Genomic DNA, 18104 nt, shown 5'->3' with positions numbered 1-18104 from the left:
AGCCAGGCTGGCTAGAGTCCTTGTGCTCCTCAGAACTCTGAGAGCTGAGCCCAGCTGTCGCAGACATCTTTTATGGAAAATCCTTTCCTTAGGATTTTTCCTCCTGAGAAGCTGAGAGGCCTCAGGAGCAAAATGTAAACAATGATTATCTGCTGCTGTGGAATACAACAGGTGCATCTGTGATTGGCCCATGTTGGATGTTTCCAATTAATGGCCAATCACAGTCAGCTGGCTTGGACAGAGAGCTGAGCCACAAACCTTTGTTATCATTCTTTGCTATTCTATTCTTAGCTAGCCTTCTGATGAAATCCTTTCTTCTATTCTTTTAGTATAATGTAATATCATAAAATTTAATGTAATATCATAAAATATTAAATCAAGCCTTCTGAAACATGGAGTCAAATCCTTGTCTCTTTCCTCAGCCTGAGACCCCTGTGAACACTGTCACACCCAGCCCTTGCCAGAGCAGGTCTTTGTGCCCTTTTAATGACACAAAAACCAAGCACTCAGACTGCAAGTGTGATTCTTCACTGAGCTGTGCATATTTCATGCCAGTAAATAACTGCAGTAAAATCTATGCTCTAAGCCAGTAAAACCTATTTTGTGATGATGAGGGATCAGGCTCAGTAAAATGTATCCAGAAATTAAACAAGTAAAACAGAGCAAACAGCTCTGTCCTATCAAGGTAATTTATATCCTGTTAACCACAAGGAAAAAAAACAACCCAACGTGCTCAAGAGACATCTGGAAATGAAAATTAACTAAAACCAGACTGATGACATAAACGGGAGAGAAATACAGCCTCCAGATCCATGTAGCTGAGCCTGATGTATATCACAAACGAGATTGCTTGGGGTTTTTGTTTTTAAAAGAATACAACAAATCAGGGAGGAAGTTTTCCATTTAAAGCCATAACTTCTCAATTCAGACATTTGTGAGGGCATAAAAGACAGAAGCACAGAGGAAAAAAATCATCTGCTAAGAGTTCCACATGCATGTTAGTCCCAGAACTGATTGAATAACAATAACCCTTATTTGAGAATCATTTTAGTTGCCAAAATTCACAAATAATATAATTTACAATCTGGTGTATGACCACCTTCAGATTTAACTGAATTAAAAAAATACATATTAGCACGTACACACAAAAATTCTGAAAAAATAGTTTTAATTTTAATTTTAATTTAAGAAATGACCTTTGAGCAAGCACATGGTTTCCCTGTTGCAATATTGTCTTACACTAAGGGCATTTGCTCTCATTGTGAAAAAATCTCTGGGTTTGGTGCATTTCCTCTAAATGTGTGAGAAGGATGTACATGCCACATAGCTGAAAAAAATCTGGGCATGGTTTTCACCTCATCACTGACCTTGACTATTCTCTTCCACATCTAGCTCTGAAATCTTCTTCCAAACTGCAGTGGGATCTGCCATCTGTTTGATTCCCCTGCAGATCTGGGCAGAGCAGTTTTATGATCTGTTTCCATGTCTATAATAGAATTTTTATAAAGGTGGCAAATGCTACTACTTAAAACACTGAGGACATATTGGCTTATTTTTTATTTTCAGTATTGGAAAAAATATCATTATGGAGTTTTCATTTGCCCATATTACCCCCAAGACCCCACCAAAACAAACATTTGCTAAAATAATGGTAAGCTCAGCAAAGCAGGAAGGTTCAGGTTTTGAATTATATACCATTAGATCTTAAACAGTACTGCCTGCCAAATCCAGAGCCCTCATCATTTTCAAGCGCAAGTAATTTTCAAATTTTCAAATACCAGACTAGTCTTGCAATGCTGACATACTAAAATGATCTCCTGCTTTACTTAGAAGTTGACCCAATTTGACAGAAAAATCTTCAGGAGAAAGCAAATGTAGAACTTTTTATTTGATTTGATACTACTTTACTGACTACATTAAAGCTCTGAAGGTCAGTAATGTTATCCAGGCAGTAAATACCAAACCCTGCATCAAAACACATCCCAGAAAGGTGTTCCTGGCTCTTTTATTCCTGCATGAAAATGGGGAAGGCTTTCCTTATGGTACCCCTTCCCTGGTGAACCCACCCTGTGTCCTTATTGTCCTGCACAGAAATAACACAATGTCAGTGATTCATGAGGATCACAGAGGCCCTTGCTGGGCTTGTGAAGTCACCAGAACCCAGTAAAAGGCAGTTTGCAATCTAGTTTGGTGTGGAAACCCAGGGCACTGGGAGTATTTCTCTGTCTGCTCTGGGGTGCTCATGGGAACACTGACTTTGACTCTCATTCATGGAGAAAGTTTCCCAGACTTCAAGATAGACCAGAATCCACAAAAGTGTGAAATAGATGATAGAGAGTAGTGTAGGTGTATCACTTAGGTGGGAAATTTAGGTTTTGGGGTTTTTAGTATGTTGTGAATGGAAGCAAGATGCAGGGCACAGGGTGTTGTCCTGGGTTTCTTCTTCATGCTTTTTCCTTCTTCTTCATGGGTTTGGGTGGCGTTTTGTAATTGGGCAGAAAAGTCCCCATTGCAGCTCTTTGGGATCAGCTGTTGGGTTAAAAGGGAAATAATCCAGGTGTCAGTTCTTCATTGGATAATTTAGCTTTAAAAGACCTTGGAACAAGAGACTGTTGGCCATTTTTGTGGTGCTTTTCCAGCACACTGAGCCTGGTGTGGACAGCGCGCAAAACTCTAGATAAGATGACAATAAACAAGAACCTGAAGACCGAAAAAATCCAGTGTGTCTCTCTTTCCTGACACAAGACCACTCCAGGAGGGTCTCCCTGACAGGGGAGCCCCCTGGGAGGGCCCAGCCAGAGTCCCAGAAGTCGGGGAATTGGCAACAGGTACCCCACAGTTTGGGTTTGTGTGACTGGTGCAGCCCTCGTAGCTCCTTTACTTATGGACATCATGGAGCTGCCACATGAGAACCTCCCTGAGGGGGTCTGAGGGACAGAAGATCCTGTGCAGGTCTGCAGGCTGGCCTGGGCTTGGAGAGAACTGCAAAATGCAAGGTGGAAGGAACCCACTGAAATGGAAAAAGAGGAGAGTCAGAGAGACTTCATTTCCTAAAGCCTGTAGGTTCTCAGGCACCAAAGTGATGAGTAAGAGCCTTGCTGAGCTCTTATTCCCCACAGGGGACATTCTACAAAAGTGTCACTGGGACTGAGGGCAAGCTTTGTGTCCCTCATCCATGAGGCCAGCACGCCATGGGATGTTCTGGTACTGACCTGGGGTTCTTGGGGCAGAAGCTTCAGAGAGAGCTGGACGATGTAGGGGGTTCTTCAGAGATTGTTTCCATGGGGTGTGGTTGTGGTGAGATTTCTGCAGCCTCATTTTTATGTTTTCTCTTGCTGTATGAAATTGAGTATTGAATACAAGTGACATAATTAAAAATATTTCAAATGAGTCAATAAACTATTTATCTCAGTTCCTAATGCAGGTATATTTCTGGGGGGATGTCCAGAAAAAGAAGAATTTTTAACAAATACATACAATTTAGGACAAAAGTGGACACCCCAGATTTCAAAGGCAATAAATCAATAAAAATTTATCAGTCTCCACTACGCATCCTTAAAGAGGAAAGCCCTACTTGATTCCCTGTTAGTTAAAAAAAGAGGAGAGGAGAGGAGAGGAGAGGAGAGGAGAGGAGAGGAGAGGAGAGGAGAGGAGAGGAGAGGAGAGGAGAGGAGAGGAGAGGAGAGGAGAGGAGAGGAGAGGAGGTACCTCTGAGCTATCCAGCAGTGCCCATAAGGAGGATGGGGGCAGCATGAAGCAAGATGTCCTGGTGCTCTCCCTGTGCACCTCCCTTTGCCCTGGGCTCCTCCTTTCACTGCTACTGCTCCAGCACACGGTGCTTTGCTCCCCGTGCCAGGGAGGCTTTGTGAAGGAGCTGCTGCTCTGTTCCCAGTGCCAGGGACGCTTTGTGAACAAGCTGTGTGTGCTTCTTGAATTCCATGACCTGAGTCCATCTCGGGTGGGTGGCCAGCTGGAGCACAGGCATGGCTGCAATGTGGCTGCAGCGTTACCAGGAGAGTGCCCAGCCTAAAAGCTCCTCCAGGGAGAAGGGCAGCCCCTCCATCTCCACCAAGGCTTCTCACAGAGCTTTCCCAAAGCCTTGATTCAAGATGGGACACTGCACCCCTCACCTGAGCTGGCCCCAAGCCCAAGCAGCCCAGGGCCCAGGAGGATCAGGAGGGTGTGCTCAGGGTCAGACAGGCTGTGCTTGCCAGACTGGCACAAACTGAGACACAAATGTGTCTTAGAGGAGCAGAGCTCCTCACCCAAAGGCTCAGGGAATTGCTGGGTGGCTGTGGAGGAAAGGAGGCTGCTGAAGAGGGAGCTGACAGGGACAAGCAGTGGGTGTCTCTGAGAACATGTTGCTCCTCCAGAAGGAAGGGATGTGGGCACAAGGCAAGAAAATCCTGCACAAGGGAAGCAGAGCTGCTCTTGTCCACCTCCCAGCTCAGCCAAGAAACAAGTAGGATCTGAGTGAGCAGTTTTGCTCCATTCCCCAGCATCACAGGGAAGGAATCTGCTCCACAAAGAGCAGCTGAGCCTCTGAGCTGGAGCCAGAGCTTTTGTGTGCTCATGTAAGAGATACCTGACCTGTATGCTACATGCAACAGGCTGTCCCTGAAAAACAAGAACTTTGCTTACACTGGGCACAAGATGTGCTCCAAGTATCAGTCTTGTTTCTTTGGTTGTTTTAAGATTTGTTGTCCTACACTTTACCTGTAATGAATTGTTTTTAAAATATTATTTATTGATACAGCATAATTCTATTTACTAAAACATGCTACAATTTTGTTGTCATTTTTTTCTCTTTTCATCACTAGCAAATTGTTGTTAGATACATGGCAGCTTTAAAAATCAATCATCTCATTTTTTGAAGAGAAGAAGAAGAGCCGTTGTTTAGAGGAGGAGAAGGAAAATTAGACACCACACAGAGAGAAAACACATTGGATCAAAATTCATGCAGTGTTCCTCAAATTCCTTTCATTGTGTACATGATATGATTATGATATGTACACAATAATTATATACTAATTTTATGATTATATACTAATTTTATTATTATATACTAATTTTACCTTGAGCATGGCTATTTACTAAAGAGCTCTTGGTGTTCCCAGAGCCTCTGTGGTGCTTTCCACGTTGTCCCCTGGACTATCACACTCCACACCCTGATCTCCCTCAGCAGCACCCATGCTGCCCATGGTCCATCAGCTGTCTCACACCTGAGCCTTCCCCATCCCACTGCCCATAAGCTGAGGACATCCAGAATTCCCTTTCCAAACTTAGGTTATGGTTTCCTTCCCTCTGGAACTCGGCCTGAGATGCATACAAGGAAAAGCAAGCCTCAGGGGAAAATGAAGTTTTCCCAAACCTGTTTCCAAGCTGGAGTGGTCCCTGCTGAAAGGATGTGAACACTCTTATGGCTGACACAAAAAATCCAGAGTTTGCAGCTGGGGTGACAAGAGCAGGAGCACCCCAGACAAGAGGTCCATGTGCCACCTACCTGTGATTGCTGTCAGAGCCAAGGTCCAGGGCCTGGCAGGTCCTTGCAGATTTCAGGCTGACCAGAGCCTTACCCAGCCCAGAAAACACCACACAATATTCAGCCAGACATTCCCACGTCAGCCAGGAGCCTGTGTCTGTCCCACTGGGGGATTGCTGCAGACAGAAAAGCTGGGATTTGCTCTCCTGCCCTGTTTCTTGTGCAAACTCTCAGAGACCAGCCATGACAATGGGTAACTTCTGCCAGCGCTGGAGAAGAGGCCAAGCTCTGCCTGCTTTTGCTTCAGGGCAGACAAAAGAGAAATCTAGTGGAAACAAATCATGGCACAGTCAAGAAAGGAGAAGGAGGAAAATAAAAACAGTACTGAATGCTTTGGTGTTCTCAGTTTAACCCAGTGCAGCCCAACCACACTCCTTGACAGAAGCAAGTAACAGAAAACCATGAAAGAGGGGGACCTCATAGGTGTTTCTTGGCCCCTCACATTGATCCTTCCAGAAGAAGAAATTATCTAATTCCTCCCAAGATTATTGTAAATTACCTACTGATCTTAAGAAAATGTCTAGGTATTCTAGGGCTACACAAGAGAGAATCTGGTGTTGTTACTCATAACTACAAAGTAAAGAAAAAGCAGAGAAAATACAGTGTGACAAACCAATTTGAGTGACTTGGCAAATGTGCAGGGTTAATTGTCACTTTATTGCTAAAGATGAAGATAATAAAATTGCATGGCTCCATTCTTCTTGCTGTGTGTCAAAACTCCCATCATCTGGAGATGTAATAATGCTTCTCCTGAAATAACATAGACCTGCTCTTTGTGTGTTTATATGCCCTTTGTGTATTTTTCTGCTCTCTGACCTCTTATCTTTTCCAAGTCCACCACCCTCCCTCTGTAAATGCTGGTGATCTTAATTTATCCTGCTGTGGTAGTTATGCTTAGTCACAAATGTATTTCTGTTCCATTCCCTTCAAGAGGACATTTCACAAAGCTCTGGAGTAATCAGGAAAGTCATCACAGGCCATGAGAAATACCTGCTTACAAAACAGCTGTAAACTTCCCTTTTCAACCAAGGCATTTTCTGAGAAATATGAAGAGTTCTGAAAAGCTTATTGGTATCAAAGTTACTGATAAAACCAGATATTACATGTCTGCTCTGAAGGGAAATGGGATAAAGGACATCTCTTTTTGGCCTAACATTAGAGCATGAACTGAGCATCATTCATAAAGCATGAGGTGCTTCCTACAATGCATCCTAAAGATCTTTTCAAAAGGTTTAAGAAAGTTTCCTAGCATTACTATTTCCTCTGCAAACAGGTACTGCTGCCCATCGGGGTCAGCACCATGATCTCAATACTGCAGAGCCATCCCATGAGCCCTTTATGTTGAATCAGTGCTGAATATGAATTTCATCCTAACTCATACCTGTTGCCAAACTCTGAAGCTGTTGTCTGTGTGTGCTCCCTTATGCCTGTGCTGCAGGACACTGGGCCTTTCTTTCCAAGCTGTGGTAAATGGAAACATCTTGGTTGACTTTGACAACACTACATTCATCTCCTTACAGCCTCTTTACTGGCAAATCATTCTCTGGCACTGGTTTTGTAACCCCACATTTCTTTCTTGGAGACTTATAAAGCCTGAGGCATCTTTAGAAAACACACTTTGGGGGCTGGGCCTGGCAGCTTGGTCCCATTGATGCACCTGCCAAAAGCATGCAGCCACCAGCCATGTGACAAATGTGCCACCAGCCATGTGACGAACTGGCTGCTGTATGAGTGAGTGAGAGCTCTGCTTTTTTAGAGCTGAAGGATGCGTGATGCAGAGGTGGCAGTGGGACCTGTACAGAGTTGTCTGAACTGACCTGTGACCATGAGGACAGAAAAATTGTCAGACACTTGTTTTTCCTCCTGCTTCCTGCATTTTGCCACAAAGTTTGTGGTTACTCTGCAATGGAGCAATGCAGGCTCTGCCAGCTGAGGACAGCCTCTGGCAGGACATGGAGACAGGGGGAATGGGAAAAGGACAAAAAAGCCTCAAACCTCTGCTTTCCAGAGAGGATGAAGTGAGTGTGGATTATAAGCCTGAATGCCCAATAAATGACAGCAGAGGCTGCTGCCTTCTCATTCAACAGCACCACAGCAAATCTGTGAAAGGCCAGAATGGGCATGAAGAGAACAAAGCACCATATTTCTCACCTGCTGTAATTGCAGAAGGGTGTGAGACCTTTACATTTTTCCACCTATACTCCCAGAAAGTAATTTACCCATCAAATAGCCAAGATCAGCTCCAGGTAAGGATGGAAGTCCTCATTTTCAATTTCAATGCTCTGCCAAGGGATGAAGGAGCTCCTTCTAGACTGATGCTTTGAAACAGACTTATTAAGACAGGATATCCCCTGTGCATTACGAAGAAATACAAGCTTATAAATTGTAGAAGAAACCCCTACAAACTGCCAGTGTTTTAAAGAAATATTTTTCAAATGACACAGTTAGGCAAAAATGTCCTGTTTTGAATAACTACAAGAACGTTCTCTCTGTGGGGAGATGTGAAGAGCAATTATGTTCCCAACTCTGCAAACGTGGATTACAGAACTGAAAATGTATTTTGCTTTAGAAAGGCTTGCTTTGATTTTGTTCAAGTAATACTTGAGAATCTGCCCTCCCAAATCTGCAAAACTATGATAAAAATATTTTTAAAAGGTAGATGTGTTTCCAAGCCACACATAAAGGCTAGCAATTGTTCAGTAATTCCATTTAAGCCTAAAATGTTTGATGGCTCGGTGCTCTTGTCATATTTTAATGGTATTTGCTGTAATCAGACAGATTTTTGTTCAGCTCTGTTCAGACATTCTCATTTTTAATCCAAAATTTGCATCTACATCCAATAAAGTATATCCTCCTTGACTGCATGCCAAAAAGCAGCTCAGAGTTCCTCCAAAGACAGCCTGGTGAGAAGACTGTAGGCTCAGGTGGAGATATCATGGAGCCTCTGTTTCTCAGCCCTCAGGACATCATCCCCTCCAGGCCTGACATTTGTGAAGAAAGGAGCTGTATTTCCTGATGTGGACTTTTCTTCTTGCACCTCTGTTTTCTCTCTGGTTCCCTGGTGCAAAATCCTGTGAGCTTTAACAGCACTGTCAAGGGAGGCTTTGTAGGCACTCATTCAGTTTAGATCCCCAGCACATCCTTCTGAGAAGACTCTGGGGATGTATCCCAAATTAGGCACTATGGGACAGAGTGACCTAAAATCACATGCTGTTGGCAGAAAATGTGAGTCTTTGCCAGAGTCAGCATCTACCAAAGTACCCACTCTGACTGATATTATAGTTTGTTTCATGCTTTCTTAAAAACACCTGAAGGGGAGGGGAAGTATAACCATAGCTACTGAAATAAATGGCTGCTGTCCCCTGGGCTGTGACAGCAGCATTTATCTTTCTACAGCCCATGTGTGAGAGGAAGGAAGAGAATTCTCCAGCTTGGAGCTATTTTCTGTCAAAAATCTTAGTGTAATTTTTGTACAGTGAATATTTATAACTGTTGTTAGTGTCAATACAATTTTTTGCAGTTAGTGCACTTATTTACATTTTAATGGCCAAGCCAATAAAGATTTATGCACCTGTCATCTGAATTTTCCACAAAAGTGGTGATTGCTTAAAAAAAAACCCCATATCTCCTGCAGAATACTCCCTCTCCAAGCATCTTTTAGATGCCTCCATTGTTTTGGGAAACAGTAGGCTTACAGCTCTAAAAGTCATAAGTTAAACCCAGCAAAATCCTGCATCAGTCTTCATGGCAAAACTTCTGCATATTACAAAAGCACTCGCTCAGGAACCATTTTTTTCCTCACTCTGTTTTTCAAACACTGTCTCTTGAATGGCAAGGGCTGTTTCATCACTTTGATATGTCTCAGCTGCACAAACTACATTATTTTTGTAGCTTGAGGAGATTCGCTCTTTAGTGTTGACCTTGTTTTGATTTTAATGCAGTTAAAGGCATAATTCAGACCCCTGCTTTGTGCGCAGCCACACCACTCAGGAGGGACACACGGTGCTCCAGCATCCCCTCCCCTGCACATATAACCTCCCCCAAAAGGTGAGCTACAGAAAAAATCCCGAAGGCATCCCCTCTGTGCCTGCCCACGGTCCTGACACAGCAGCCAGGACATGTGTGCCCTCATTCTGGCCATGCTTCTGCTGGAGGCAGCCAGCCCACAAGCCTTTTTTATTCCCACACCATTGCTTTGCTGCCAGGGCTCTGCAGGATGAGCTCCTTTTCCATGCCCAGACTAGCTCGGTTATTTCCCTGCTGTCCATTCCCAGGGGTGGCTGTGTGACAAGAAGGAGGGGCAGGCTCCCTCGGGAGCTGTGTGCCCTCCCCGGGCTGTGCTGTCACTCAGCTCTGCTCCAGCTGAAACTGGGGGTCTCAAAGACATGGAAGTGTGAGGTTCCTGATCAGTTTAGCTGGGGTTCAATGTCCAGAGTAGTTTTAGCATAGAGTTCCCATTCGAGGCTGACATAAAGCCAAGGCCAGGGGCCAAGCTCTTGTAAGGCACCGTCCATAGGTCACAGCTCTTACAGCTCCACACAGTCACCTGCACAGAGCTGCAGAAGAGGCACGGCACAGCCGGAGAGCTGGAGGAGCCCCGGCCCTTCACATGGCTTCGGTGCAGAGCTCTTGCTCTTAGGTACAGCCTTGCTCTGTGACCAGAGCACCGCCAAACCGGCGCTACTTGCCCTTGCTGTGCTCTCCAGACCTCTGAAGCTTGCAGGAACACACATTCTAACCGTGACACTGAAGGATGTTTTCTCCCGTACGGCCAATTCCCTCTGCAGCTCCGAGCGTGCAGCGCCTCCATCCCCAAACCCCTGAGCAGCCCCAGCGACGCCTCCGAGCATCTTCCCGACAAAACGGGGCGGCCGGGGGGTGTCCTTCACCTCATCTTTCAAAACCTCAGCTCCCCCATCCCTGAGATAAATGTCACCCGGGCAGGCGGTGTCGGAGCCCGGCGCCCGGGCGGGGGTCCCCGGTTGGCAGCAGGAGGCGCGGTGAGCCCGGCCGCGGCAGCCGGGCGCTGAGCTCACCTCCCTCCGCCCTCCCCCTTCCCTCCCTCCTCCTCCGCCTCCTCCCGCGCCCAGCCTGCAGCCGGGATCTCAGTATTATGGCATCGAGGAGAATGGAGACCAAACCCGTGATAACGTGTCTGAAAACCCTCCTCATCATCTACTCCTTCGTGTTCTGGGTGAGTGCGGCTCGGCGCGGCGCGGGCACACGGGCACGGCAGGGCACGGCAGGGCACGGCCCGGCACCCCCGGCCCCACCTGCCCGGGGCTGGGGGCACCGGGGGCTCCGCAGGGCGGCTCGGCCGGGCTGGCACCGCCGGGCGAGCGGGGACGGGGCATGTCCGCCGGATACAGATCTGCATGCACACACACACACACACATATATATATATATATATATATATATGAGCTCACACATATATATACACACACATTTCCACGTATTAAAAATGATGGGGTTTGCCTCCTCTCGCGGCGAGCACATCCCCCCGAGCCCCCGCGGGGGAAAGTTACAGGGGTCTCCCTGAAAGCCTCCATAGCCTGCCCCTTCCCCGCCGCCCCCCTGGCCGGCCGGACCGTGTCCCCACTGCCGGACCATGTCCCCACCGCCAGCACCGTATCCCCACGCCAGGACCGGATCCCCACCTCCGGACCGTGTCCCCATTACCGGACCGTGTCCCCACTGCCAGGACCGTGTCCCCACTGCCAGGACCGTCCCTCCGCGGGCGATGCCGCCCGAGCCCCCCGGTACCTGCTGCCCGAGCCTCGGCCGCGGTACCCGCGTTTCGTAACCGGGCTCAGGCTCCCGCAAACCATTTTGCTGACCCAGATGCATTAATTGAGTTGCCGCGATTGCCTGACACGGCCCGGCCGTGTTTTTCAGGGGGCTGGAGGTTTTGGCAGCGCCCCGGCCTGTTAGTCAGCACATCCCCGGCAGTAGCCGCGCATCGCGGCGGCCATCGGCAGGTTAAAGAGCTTTTAATGGCACACGGTGACAGCACACGGTAATGGCCCCGCTGTGTGCAGTTAGGGACCTGCTCCGCACAGCATCGGCACAGCGCACTGAGGCGCGTTTGTCACTTCCCAGCCGGGGGAGCTGGTTGTGCTCTCTCGGTTTAGTAGCTCTGCACTGTGGAACACACTGGCTCAAATCTCCATCTTTCTGCTTAAAAAGGCATTCTAAACAAAGAATTGCTTATTCATGGCAATAACGTTTGACATCCTTACAGTGAACATAGGACTTCAGCTGTTTCAACTTTAACTTCTTAGGCTTTTTTTTTTTTAAGCATAACTAAAACACATTTTTGTTTATCCATACTTATGGCAGTACCTCGGTGTTATTGGCTCCCTTGTACCCCCACCCCCCGATATTTAACATATCCCCCCCCTTTTTAATTATCTTGGTGGCAGCAGAGGTGTCTGATGACTGAAATGGATAGGAAGCCAGAATTGTCTGTTGGTTTTTTTGTTGGCAAGTAGATTCTTCACATTATTCTCAAGGAGGTAGGTGGCTAAGTTTATATACTTACCACAGTTTCAAGATTCGTCCTTTCCAATCCTCAGTTCTCAGCAGATCTGCAAGAAACCCCTCTTCATTCTGTGATGAGTGAGCAACTGCAGGAACTCAGACAAATTCATGGCATCTTTTAAAATTGTCTTTTTTTTTTTTTTTTAAAGTGATCGCTGTATCTGCTGCAGCCCGAATAAACAGAGAGCTTAGATCAGCGTGCCCGTTGAGCTAGCACATTTCACCAACGCTAATCCCATTTAAAAAGAGAGAATTGTACCCTGAGCCAAGCAGCTGGCCGAGGGCATTTGTGCCGGAGGCTGTCAGGGTGCCAGGCCAGGTTGACAGCTGGGACCTCGTGGGGTAAATGACACAGCTGAGCTCGGGCTGGGCTCTGTCAGAACCCTGGAAATGGGCTCCAGCAACGCAGCTGTGCTGGTGGGATGCTCTGCTGTGGATTCTTTTCCTCTGAGCTGTGGGTCAGGCTCCTGTGTCGCCTGATCTTCTCCAAGGGCATGGCCCACTCTTCCAGTTACTTAACACTTGATGGCCACCAGAGTCTCTGTTTGTCCTCCTGCTTGAGCCTGGAGAAGGAGGAGGAAGTCAATGGTTGGGGACAGAATCCTGCAGCCATGATCGAAGGAGAATGGAGAATCATGCTTGCTGTTGCATCTGGTTTCCCAAGGCACCAGCCAAGGGACATAGGCAGGTGACAGTGGGAGAAGACAGCAAAGGATTTGATAAAGGTCCAGAGCATTTGACAGCAGATTCTAAGTCTTTATCAGTTCTCCTGTGCTAAAATCTAATTCATATTTTTGTCCTCTTTCTGGGCTCTGAATCCATTTAGAATAAATTGGAGCAGGATGCCATGAGGAAGCAAAAACATGGCATACTCTGGCTGTATGCTCATTTTGTTTTTTTCAGTCAAGCTTGAGAGCTGAGGGATGTATGGACTTCCCTCAACCTCCCCCTCCATTATTTTCTGGGGAGATTTTTGTGCTCTTAGACTCTGGAGCTCTGCTGGCTCCAGAGTCAGTGTAACTCAACTTGAGTCCTTGTGAATTCTCAGAGCTGAAAATATGGGAAGGATTCTATTGGAGGAACTATTTTAATTTTTTTTTTCTTGGACTGAGCTAAATACCAGAGGGAAACCATGCCAGGACCACAAATGGCTGGTTTGTAAATTTTTATTCTGACAGCTTTCCCACATTTTTTGGAGAGGTTGTAAGCTGATTTCTGAAGGAGAGAGTTCTGTGTTGCTTAGCTGCAGTTTGTATGGGTTTTTTTTTTTTCTAGCTGTGGGAATGGAGCTGTGATACAGCACAAGGCAGAAACTCGTCCTGTGGCAGGGTGGTGTGTGGTGGCAGCCCTTTGCCTGGTGGGTCAGGTGGTTACAGATCTGTGGGAGTGGGGAGAAGATGCTTCTTTGCCTCCAGTGAGCTGTTCTGAACCATGGTGAAGGACTCCTGTGTGCTTCACATTGTTTATAAAATAACAAAGTCTGTGTATGCAGCATGTTCCCCCAACAAGTGATTTTTTGTCAGGCTTAAGTATGAATTGCATTTGTATTTGTGGGACAGATGTGTATAGGTGAAGGCTTTTAGTATGAGCATTAAATGAGGCTGCACAGATTTCATGGGAGCTGTAGGACCATAGTGGGGAGACACAGTTCATTCAAATTTCATGCTGCGTAGCTTATTCCTTTCCAAATAGGTTTTGTTTAATGTAACTTGTTATTTTGCTAGCTTCTTCTCCTCCCCCTCACCATACTTCCCAACTTCTTTCTGTAAATGTATCAACATGGTAAAAAAAATCCATAAACAGAGATAACAAGCTTTTTATGTGCTCATATGTATTGTTATTCATAGAACACATTAAATGCCTAAGGTTACCGCTTTTGGTCCTTAAGGGATGTAGTAATAAAAATTCAACAGCCATTTTTTTCCTAATCAGAATTCTATACTGAATGCATCTGGTTTGGAACTAGCAGATTAAAAAAAAAGGTGATAAAAGCTCTGCTTGGCTGTTAGCTATTTTTATTTTTTCCTTTTGGGTATCATAAATTGCTTGTGTAGAAATCTGAGTTAGAGCCTGTCTTGTTTTTAAGAGAAAATGAATTTTGAATTAGAATTCTAAGTGAATTTTTTATAGGAGAGAGAAACCTTGAAGCACCCCTCAGTACACTGTATTTGTCTAGTACTCAAGTAACCTTTGGTCTTAAAACATGTGTATAATTAATATTTCACTGTAGCCTTCTAAATATATTTTGTTACCAAATTAACTGCCTGCCTCAGTGTGTTTTGGGAAGGAGCTTTAAGGGGGCATGCACTCATCCTGAAAGTTATATGGCTGAGGAAAATGGGTTTTGTCTTCCATGCAAAGCTTGTTGTTGCCCCAAGTAGGCACCATAGCAAAGTGATTATTTTCTGATCCCAGGCCCTGTGAGACACTTGGCACCAAATGAGTGCTTTGTGTGTGCTGTCCTGCTGGAATGGGGTTTTCTTGCTGTCAGTTAGTGTCATAAAAGCATGTAAATAGAGTTTCCATTTAGATAACGTTCCAAGGTGGGTCACTGATCTGAAGAGCACCTTCCAGAGTTTTTGGGGGCTACATTAGGTTCTTAGAGCTTGGCCTGTCTTTGGCTATGTGACAAAATCAGAACTAAGGTACCTGCTCATAGGTAGTGTTAGTTTGGTTTTCTGAGTTTTTATTGCCTTGAAAATAGACCTGTGCCTCCTGGTGTGACCCCTTGGAAGTTGGCAGGGGGCAGGAGAGAGGTGAGGCAGGTGGGTGTTGCTTGGCTGTGAGGCCACAGCAGGGCTGTGATTTTAAAAAAGGTGGAAATGGTGTGTTTTCATACGGTTCCTCTTCTTTTAGCCAGCTCCTCTGGGAATGTGGTATCACTGGTGTGGAGGTCAGGGGGTCTGGAGATGGCCCCATGAAGGGTCGTGGGCTCAGTGCCCCTCTGGCATGGAAGGTGTGGGAAGTCCTGGTGAGTGATTTAAAGCGCCTCCCCTGCATTTTCATCTTCTCAGAATTCCCCCAAAAGGGGCCACTTGTGGTGCTGGGAGTGGCTCTGCTGTTGGGACAGACACCTCCCACTGTGGCAGGAGGGTGCAGGGGGCATTTCCCTGCCATTCCAGGGCTCACAGAGCCGTTTTCCAGGAAATGGCTGAGACAAAGAGAGAGTGTGGCAGCCTGCTTGGGAACACAGATTTATGGCTCAACTCCTGATCCATCCTCAAATGCCGCCATCTGAGCTCTGCATTACAATGTGGGATTAAATTTGTGTGTCCCTTTGAGTTACTAGTGGCATTACTCATCTCCCCTATATGTGTCCAGCTGCATTGCTGAAATAACTGGTTTTCTCTGCAAATCTTCTTTCCAGTGTTTCTGCATTGGTTCCTGCATGTTTCTGGTCTTTTTAATACCTCTTACCATGCCTGTATTTCTTTTCTTTTAATTGTTCTAAAATATATGTTAGCAGATGGTTTTAGAGGAAATATTTTGGGAAATTTTTAGCTTTCCCATGTGGCTTAGATTGCTCAATCTCTTGGTGGTTCCATTTGACTGCAAAGTCAACATTGCTATACTTTTAGAAAGAAGTGTTATTACTCAGATGTAGTTACCTGAAATCCCAAAAAACCCAAGCTCTCAAAAATGCCCAGTATCCCCCCATCATGACAGATCTGAAGTGCTCCATTGTTCAGCACAAACCTCATGCAGTTGCCTCCTTAAGTCAGTTGTTCCCTGTTCTGTTCTCATAATGATATACATGAAAGATTAAAGATAATGGTGTTTTCCAGTAAGCATAGCCCAAGGTGAATGCTGTTGGCTAAGTAAATAACTGGGATTTTAAAAACAACAACAAAAAAGGCTAGATGGTGTTTGAAACCATAACTCCAGTCAGCTTTGTGAATTCCTTCTTGGGACGTGTACACACCTTGGCTTAGTTTAGTGGGGGTTTGATTGGGATTTTTCACGTTCTGAAAATTGTGTGGTTTTCGTACAAATTGGCATTTTGCACCTCATTTAATGGAATAATTGACTTTGCTGTTGGCTAAATCCTTCTTCTTTCCTGTTTGTGGAGCTGTGCTTGCATCTCAGCAAGTGCCACCCCTTGACCTTGGAGTTTGCGTCAGAGCAGTTCTGTGGTTTGAGGATGGTGACATTTTCACACAAATGGGTCAGTTTGGACTGGTGAAGGGGGATAGCGGGGGACTTGGAAGATGTTTCAGTTCTGTTTGGGAAGGCACAGGATGCCTTCATAACCCAGCAGTGGCAGGAGCCCTTTTTATCCACAAGGAAGGGCAGGAGGCTGTGGGGGAGTGCCACTGTGTGTGTAGTAAACATTTGGCTGTTTGGTGTTCCCTCCTGCTCTGAGCAACCTGTTGTGTGCTAAACAGGGTAAATATAAATTCTAGGGAAAGGTGCTGGGGAGGCCTTGTTAGCACTTTTCCATGAAAACAGCAGTAGAGTCCTTGGATGCTGCTTCATTCCAGCCTTGCTTGTCAAGGAAACGGAGGCAATTATCGTAGGTAAACCAAGGGAATTTAAAATGGATCCAATAATCTGATTTTATCTCTGATTCTGTGACTATTTATCAATTCCCTGTGCTGTCAGGGAGGGAAATTAGGTTACCTGGTACTGTTAGTTGTCTCCATCTCTGGATTTTTATCATCATTTCTTCTGTTGTTGCAACTGTCCTACAAATTTACGTGCCAGTGAGTTAATAGATGAGTATCTAGAAAGGCTCTTTGTGCATGTGAGCTTGCAGAAGCATCTCCTTCAATATTTCACATGCTGTTTAAACCCAGTGATGCTTGTTAGAGAGATGCTGGCTTTGCTGTAGTGCTGAGTCCCTTCTGCAGCCACCAAATTTGCACTTTCAGCCCGGCTGATCTCAGTGCCTTGCAAACCTCAGGACTGAATCTTTAAAATAAAATGCAGGACTCAGAAGTGACTGTGGGGAGCAGATGACAGACATTGTACAGCTTTTTTTATTTGCATGATGTTTCTTCTTTAGGCTCATTTCTATTAATTAGCATTTAACCATCTCTCAGAGATGAGAGATGGGCAGAGCAGGCTTCTTTCCATCTTAGCTCTCCTCATGGCGGTGGGCAGATGGTTGAAATGTTCTGTCTCTATCACAGTTCTGGGTTAGCAGAGGGAAGCATTTGAATTTCCCTTGCACTAAAGGGACTCTGAAGCATGGCACACTTGTGTTTTACTGGATTATCGTTACTTCATAGCTGAGCTGGTTCTTTGAGCTCTGGGAGGAGGACACAGGACTTTTAGGAGCTACTGTAATGAAAGAGTGGAAGTTAATGTTGTTAATATTAATTTTGCTGTAATTTCCATGTAGTGTTTTGCAAGATGTTTTCCAGATGTGCTTTTTTCATCTCTGTGTTTCTGGGGACAATACTAAAACCTTTACAAGAAGCAAGCAGCCTCCCTTCCCTCTCTGTTTCTTGCTTTTCCCATCTTCCTGAATTGCTGTGCTGAGTTCAGATGGTGGCTGGCCACTGTGTGATGCTGGCAGTGACCCTCTCCCAAAAGCCAGGCAGGATTCACCACATTCACCAACAGCCTGGGCTGAGGAGAAGGTTGAAATTTTGCCATCACTTATTATTGGGAGCTATTTGCTGAGAGCTTTGGGGAAAGGTTGGGTTTGATTTGAGCTGAATGTGGATTTGGATGGCTCAAACTGAAATTTTTTTTTTTTTTTTGTTTTGTTATTATAGTCAAAAAGGGTCTTTTTAAAGAGTTTAATTGGGGTGAATAGTGATGTGATGGACTTAATCTGCAGAAGCCTCTGGATCTTGGGAGCAGAGCTCAGGAAAAGGCTGGCATGCTTGTAAGGTTCTGCAGAGAAGTCAGAGAGGAGAAAAGAGAGTGAAATCCTGTAAATATCATAGGAAGAGGAGCACTTACATTTCCCTTTAAACTGGGAAGAGAAGGAAGCCCCTGCTGTCTGACCCACATAACCACTCAGTGCCTTAATGCCTCTGAGCAGAAATGATCAGCTCAGACCTGCTGC

The 18104-nt window shown here is 45.6% G+C and overlaps 1 protein-coding gene across 1 annotated transcript in view; it reads left to right on the top strand.

The window, feature by feature from the left end:
• The first annotated feature begins 10595 nt into the window (after positions 1-10595).
• TSPAN7 (tetraspanin 7) overlaps positions 10596-18104 on the top strand; it is a 91353-nt gene continuing 83844 nt past the window's right edge. Inside the window, exon 1 of the mRNA XM_054291306.1 lies at positions 10596-10736. Coding sequence (XP_054147281.1) covers positions 10656-10736 — 81 coding nt within the window. The 5' untranslated portion in view covers positions 10596-10655. The remainder of the gene's footprint in view (positions 10737-18104) is intronic.

This window comes from Melozone crissalis, unplaced genomic scaffold, assembly GCF_028551555.1.
Source record: "Melozone crissalis strain CALT ecotype California unplaced genomic scaffold, PUWL_Pcris_2 ptg000090l_1, whole genome shotgun sequence".
Taxonomy (NCBI): domain Eukaryota; kingdom Metazoa; phylum Chordata; class Aves; order Passeriformes; family Passerellidae; genus Melozone; species Melozone crissalis.
This window is presented reverse-complemented; position numbering and strand designations above follow the sequence as displayed.